The following is a 7,435-nucleotide window of genomic DNA, read 5'->3' on the forward strand; positions in this document are numbered from 1 at the left end:
CATTGAGGACAAAACAAGGAGCCTGAACGCTTACAAATGATATGATGAACACAAGGTATGCTCGAGGCGCCATCTATTGGTGTGTTCAGGTAAATGTCAACTTCGTAACGTAACTTTAATTACTATTTTTTTATTCCGTTTCAGACAAGCTATTATTCTATTTTCATGCATTTCAGCGTATCCTACATTTTACGTCTATTTCTTTTGCGCGTATGTTTTTTGTGTTTGATTGCTCTGCTTAACTGCGTATTTTAGTTTGCTAATGCATTATCGTTTGCATTATGCACTATTTATGATATTTTATTCTGTAAATAAACCAGCCGAATAAAACACTTCCTCGTGTTACGTTAAAGTGGGAGTGTCTTTTGGTGTAAAACTACATTTCCCGTCATGCAACTATACGGATAAAACTATTGAATCCACGTGTTTTGATTAACATCGCGTGCTGCACGAGATACTACTGCACAAATCTCAGATTTACTCTGTTTTACCTGCAGCATGGCATCCGAGCTAGGTAATCTTGTGTCTTTTTTTACCTTCTGCACGGTACTGACTACAAATCCAATACTTTGTGTTGTGTTTGGTTTTGTTGGGAGATGTCATGTCGCAGTGTCTTAAAACGTACTTTACTGGCGTTGAAATGAAACTTTATAGACAATTTCAAACTTACAAGAGATTATGTTTGGTTTGCATTCTGAAATCCTTAACGCCATAGTAATGCAATGCTTTTTTTTTTATCATTTACCCTAATGATAATACTTTAATGCTAATGTATTTGAATTGGGCTGTGCTACAGTGCCATATTGTTTTATAGCTTTTGGTTTAATGGTAAGTTTTCTTTGAAATAGGCTGAGTTACCTTTGCAATGATGGAACTTTTCTGTTTTATTTCTTTTGCATGAATTGCAGTACTACTGATTATATGGATCACTCTCTAAAAAGTGCTTTTGCAGTATTTAATGAAGTACAATGGTATCAACAAACTGATTCCATCGTTGTTTTATGAAGCCTGGATCTGTGCAAAAGCGATGCATCACATGCAGTTGGAGTAAACCATTCTGCTGAAGTTTTTAAATGTCATTTGTTTAATTGATATGAATAATTGATGTTCTCTTTCAGCATTGCTGAGTGTTTCTGATAAAACCGGACTGGTGGAGTTTGCCAGGCGTCTGGTATCAGTGGGTCTGTCATTAGTGGCTTCAGGCGGCACCGCTAAATCTCTCAGAGATGCTGGACTTACTGTCAGGTCACAATTTATTTATTTTTTACCGAAAGGCATTTAAACTTATTTATAGCTGGTGTCAATTGTTTATTACTAAAGCGGTACAAAATTCTGCAGGCGTAACATTGTTTTAAAGAGGTTTTATGTACCCATACTCGCTTCTCGTCATTTTAAAATGTTTAATGTATGTGTGTAATTTTATTTGTTCATACAGGGATGTATCTGATCTCACTGGATTTCCTGAAATGCTTGGAGGAAGAGTCAAGACCCTTCATCCCGCTGTCCACGGTGGTATTCTGGCCAGGCAAACTCCCTCTGATAAGGCTGATATGGAAAAACTAGGGTTTAGTCTTGTGAGGTAATGCTTCTCATTAAGCAAACCATTCTAATGCTATCTATGTTACTTTTTTGCAAGTTCTGCTTTATTGGTTTAAAGTCAGGTTATGTTATTTCACGAATGAACATCATGTGACACCAGTATGGATATAATCAGTTTTAGTGGAGCTAACATGATTTCCTTTGGCTTTTTTGTTAGAAGTCAAGACTCAGCATGTGTAATCTAATCACTGATAATCCAAATAGTGCCGCTGTGGTGTAACCAAAAGTCTTCATCTCACTTACTGGCTCTCCGCCGTTTAGAGAGAAGTTTGATTGGCTGACAGGGTCGTATGAATCTAGCCTAACAACGTCTAGTCTGCATGTTATTGTAGTGGGTAAATGATTAGTTCAAAGGAAAAAACGGTGGTACTCAATATTTATGTGAACTTGTGTTTTTCAAGAGTGGCTGTGTGCAACCTCTACCCGTTTGTGAAGACCGTTGCATCCCCCAGTGTTACTGTAGAAGACGCCGTTGAGCAGATTGACATTGGTCAGTAACGCTCTCCTCTGAGAGTTAGCAGATATGTTGTTACGAATGAATGAGAATTAGATTACATGTAGTTGACATGTTTTCTCAAAGTTACTTCTAGTTAGAAGAATGTCTAAAGTGAACTATCGAAGTGTAGAAATTTAGGTTCTAGTCATTTATATATATTTTATTATATATGTTATTTTAGTATTTCCACTTTTAAACTTTATTTCTTTTCAGCTAGCTTCCAAAGTAGCATTTCTAATTTCCATTTAGGTTTGAGTTACACAGTTTAATCCAATATATATGTTTTGTTAATTAAACTTAATTTCATTTAGCTTAATTGCTTAATTGTCTCTTTTTTTTCCACTTGGTAGCCTTTCACGTTTACACAGTTAACAAAAGTCACCATTAATGCCACCATCATTTTTAGGCGGCGTTACTCTACTGCGAGCCGCAGCTAAGAATCATGCCAGGGTCACCGTAGTCTGTGATCCGTCTGACTATGATGCTGTTGCCAAGGAAATGGAATCCTCAGACAGCCGTGACACCACCATGGAAACCCGCAAGACTCTTGCACTCAAGGTAACCATGACAATCCTATCTGAAAGGGGTTTTGATTAAGTTTTGACGACCCACTGACCTTTGTCCGTCCAAAACTCTGTGAACCTGATATGATCTGAACCCACTGAACTCCAGAAAAGGATTTAACACTAATAAAATTGATGAACCGTTTGATTTAACAGAACAGATTAACTTTAATGTAATACTGAACTATATCGTAGGTCAATTCACATGAAATGGTGTAATACACTATAATATATTGCATACTACATTGTAATTCTAATTGAAGTAGACCCTTTGCAAGACATGAATAGCTAGTGTGCAGAATTTTGTTAAATCATGTTCAGACAAGTCTTGCTGTTAGAATTGAGCAATAGGCTTACTCGTATCCAGTATATGCTTTCAGGCCTTTTACCTTAAACAAACAGTTTTGTTTTTTTTTTTGGTTAAAAATGATCCAAGAACAATATTTGAGCAAGTACGTAACCAGCCAGCGTTCAAAACTGTCACCTTACTTTTAGCCCCGATTCAGCGGTTAGCTTATAATAATAGTGTTTTAATGTTTAAAATACCAGATTTGCATTTTAAAGACAACCAGTTTGAAGGAAGCATAGTTTGTTTTTTTTTGGCTAAAAGTACTTCTTATGAAATTTGATTAGGCTGTGCATAATTTGAAATTTATATTCTGATAAACACTATACTCATAGTCACGCAATGCTGATGTCAACAAAAAAGTAAAAGGGTTTGATGCGATATGAGCTAATCAATCATTAGATATGAAATAATTATTATTAGCGTAGTTTATTGTAATGCTTTTTTCCTCGATTGGTTAGAACAAAGCGTGGCAGGTTTATTGCTTACTTGTTCGGATGACTTCGGTTTCACAAACCAAAGCAGAAGCCGACTTTCTGGGCCGGAACGCACGTTTTCAAAGGAGAATAACAGACTGTTGCACTGTTTTTCAGATAAACAAGTATGCTAACTTAGCATGTTTCTTAAACATCTCCAAACTGCTTTAGTAGAGTCAAAATCCTACATACAGCACTTTTAAGTTCTCAACTATTGGCTTCTCTTGTTTAGCTACTGATAACCCTTTAAAATAAGCAATAGAGCTGTTAGATCCTGAGGCGTTTGCATGTTTTTTTTTTATCAGACTGGGTTTTAGATGATTGCTTAAGATGGGGAAAGTTGCAGAGTGCAGAGAGATTTAGAGAGAGTTCTTGCTTAAAGTGTGAGTAAAAACTGTAGCATTTGCTTAAAATGCAATACAATTAAAAACAATAACACTTAACTCTCATGACCTTATGAAAACGCATCCGCACCCTTTAGATGTCTTTAGAATTAATCTTACTGGAATTTGTATTTGTAATATCTCAGGCCTTCACACACACCGCTCAGTACGACGAGGCCATTTCTGATTACTTCCGACGTGAATACAGTCGAGGAATTTCCCAGCTGCCCCTGCGGTACGGCACGAACCCCCACCAGGCACCTGCTCAGCTCTACACTCTACGCCCAGCACTTCCACTTACTGGTATATAAGATCACGCATACTACTACCAGATCAGTATTCAGCCGGAGCGCATAGAATATTAATATACATTTTTTACTTGCTCTCAGTCCTGAATGGATCTCCAGGCTTCATTAACCTGTGCGATGCTCTGAACGCCTGGCAGCTGGTGAGAGAGTTGAAGAAAGCTCTTGGGTTGCCAGCTGCCACTTCATTTAAACATGTCAGCCCTGCAGGTATGAATGCTAACTTGCGAGAAGTTGATCTCACGTCTGTCTTGAGTTTCAGGAAAAGGCTTAAGACACATTTTCGTCTTTCAGGAGCTGCAGTCGGCGTCCCTTTGAGCGAAAATGAGGCTAAGGTGTGTATGGTGAATGACATGCTCCAGGATCTCACCCCTCTCGCTACTGCGTACGCCAGAGCCAGAGGTGAAACGTCTACCCATGCATCTTCCTTATTTGAAGTTTAATAATAAAAAGATTAGATGAATGCATCATCGGGTGTGTAGTTTGGCATGGTTAAGCCTAAAGTGTGGAAAAATCTGAAAAATATCTTGTAGGTTCTGACAGGATGTCCTCCTTCGGAGACTTCATCGCTTTGTCTGACATCTGTGATGTCCCTACTGCCAAGATCATCTCCAGAGAGGTGTGAGAGAACTTTTTGAATCGCATCTAAGAGTTCACATTATCCTCTTATTTATACATTATATACAAAACTTTACCCAACTTCTTTAGGTGTCAGATGGTATCGTCGCTCCTGGTTATGATGAGGAAGCACTGCGCATTCTCTCAAAAAAGAAGAATGGAAACTATTGCGTCCTTCGGGTAAAAAATGCTTGTTTATCGATTAAACACAAGATTTTTTACTTGATTTTAAGTTTGCTCCACCGTTTCCTGTAACGTTTTGTTTCTGTTCAATACAAATATTTGTGACGCTTGCAGTAAGTTTGGGGTCAGTAAGACTTTCGTGCTCATCAGGACTTTATTTGACCACGAAAACAGTACTATTGTGAATATATTACAGTTTAAAATAATGTAGCTGTAGGTTTTAAAATCTAATTCATTCACGTTATGGCTAACCTGAATTTTTAGCATCATTGCTCCAGGCTCACATGACCGGTGTCACATGATCCTTCAGAAATCACTCTAATATGCTGGTTTGCTGTTCAAGAAACGCTTAATCTTAAGAATACACAAAAATAAACTTGTTGGCCTCAAACGTATGAACAGTGCTAGAAGAAATGCTCAAGTGCTTCAACTCTAAGCCTGCATCATGTTTTTTTTTTAAGATGGATCCTGAGTTTGAACCCGATGAAGAGGAGGTGAGAGTGCTGTTTGGTTTGTACCTCAAACAGAAGAGGAATGGAGCAGTCATTGATAAAGAGATGTTTAGCAACATTGTGTCAAAGGGCAAGGTGAGAAATTCTATTTGTGTAGGCTTAATTTAGGCAAACTGATCAAAATGTTTTCGATATGTAAGAAAGATTTACTTATTGAAACCATATTGTATAGTAAAAAGATTGTATCATGTTTTATTTCATTGCGATTTGATTGGACTGTGGAAATAGGGCTGTTATATTAATGTCAATGTTTGCTTTTTTTTGCCCCATTAAAAGCTCTCTGAGAGTGCCCTAAGAGACCTCATTGTAGCTTCTATTGCAGTGAAGTATACTCAATCCAACTCGGTGTGTTATGCAAAGGATGGTCAGGTAACCAAAAGCTATGAAAACAAAAAGTTTTAATTACATTTCAAATGCCAAAATATGTAAATAGTTGGAAATTAGTTTACAAAACTCAGTGCTGTGTGTGTGTGTGTGTTTGTTAGGTGATTGGCATTGGTGCTGGACAGCAGTCTCGTATCCACTGCACTCGGCTGGCTGGAGATAAGGCTGATAACTGGTGGCTCAGGCACCATCCACGAGTCCTCAACATGAAATTCCGCAGCGGAGTTAAACGTGCAGAGATGGCTAATGCCATTGATCAGTACGTCAGCGGAACAATTGGAGAGGTAGTGTATTCAGAATCGGGTTTGTACTGTTAAAATTGGCATGTATTGGCCAGCCTAGTTAACTTAGCAAATATTTAGCTTGGAGAATATTTTTGAGACCCACGTCAGCCAAAAACCATACTTGACTAGTTCCAAAAGCTACAGTACTTTTTAGTGAATAATTCACATTTTCTATTTTCAAATCATTTGTGGACGTGATGTTGATTTGGTTTTGACCAGTTTGTGACATTTGAGATCATTAAAGTGTAATATTTTGGGGGGAATCTCTTGAAAGATGTCAAGAAATCTTATTTCACACCAAAATTCTAAGGAAATTTAAACATGTAATAGCAGTTTGGCTGGACAATGTGCCTGTGAAATTCTTTGGGGTGTTATAATACAACTCCTGGGTCATGGAGTTTTTCCTATTGATATTTTTTTATTTTATTTTGTACATTAGGGTCCAGATATGGAGGTTTGGAAATCTCTGTTTGACGAAGTACCTGAGACCCTTTCAGATGTTGAGAAGAAGAACTGGATCAGTTCTCTGCAGGCTGTGGCCCTTAGTTCAGATGCTTTCTTCCCCTTTCGGGACAATGTTGACCGTGCCAAACGGGTAAACACCCTCTGCTTTAGTCATTATCCCTGAACACTTGTATACACCATCAAATTTGCTTGTTGCTATATTATGCATTCCTTATGTTTATTAAATTGACATATAAATTGTGCTTAAGCAGTTTTCTATATGTGTTTGGTTTCAGAGCGGTGTGGAGTACATTGCCGCTCCCTCTGGCTCTACTGCGGATGAGGTGGTCATCAACGCCTGCAATGAGCAGGGTATTACCCTGGTGCACACCAAAATCCGTCTTTTCCATCACTGAGAAGCACTACATAACATCCAGTTTAATAGATATCCAGCTAGTGTCACTGTTACGAAAGTATACTGTGATCGGTACCCATATTAACGTAGTCTAACAGCTAGCCATTCCACTTCACATTACATTAACTCCATAGTTTAACTATTTGAATTTTGTACTCGCATCCTAAAGCCAAGCGCAAAGTGACATTGATTCTAAATAGTCAGGAACATTATTCATACATGTCTTCTTGAATACTGATATGGTCATAAGGTGATCCACTACTGTTCTTTTATCTTGTCTCTGCATAACTTCTGCCGTGCCGTCCTTGTTGGGAGACGCTGTATGAAACATTTGCTACGTAAAATTGTCCATGCACTTTCTGATACATTCCATTTGTGCTGTCTTTAGTGTCCGTGAGCATTACAAAATAAAGACACAAAAAGTATA

At 38.0% G+C, this 7,435-nt stretch overlaps 1 protein-coding gene across 1 annotated transcript; it reads left to right on the plus strand.

Annotated features, from left to right (window-relative positions):
* The first annotated feature begins 386 nt into the window (after positions 1-386).
* On the plus strand, positions 387-7,433 carry atic (5-aminoimidazole-4-carboxamide ribonucleotide formyltransferase/IMP cyclohydrolase). Its single transcript, XM_043240557.1, has 15 exons — positions 387-514; positions 1,119-1,245; positions 1,436-1,579; positions 2,001-2,089; positions 2,502-2,653; positions 4,010-4,166; positions 4,253-4,378; positions 4,463-4,570; positions 4,702-4,787; positions 4,877-4,966; positions 5,431-5,556; positions 5,758-5,850; positions 5,967-6,149; positions 6,589-6,744; positions 6,890-7,433. Exons 1-15 carry the CDS (start codon positions 499-501, stop codon positions 7,007-7,009), a joined length of 1,773 nt encoding a protein of 590 aa, XP_043096492.1. The 5' UTR covers positions 387-498; the 3' UTR covers positions 7,010-7,433.
* Positions 7,434-7,435: the final 2 nt, after the last annotated feature.

This window comes from Puntigrus tetrazona, chromosome 1, assembly GCF_018831695.1.
Source record: "Puntigrus tetrazona isolate hp1 chromosome 1, ASM1883169v1, whole genome shotgun sequence".
NCBI lineage: Eukaryota > Metazoa > Chordata > Actinopteri > Cypriniformes > Cyprinidae > Puntigrus > Puntigrus tetrazona.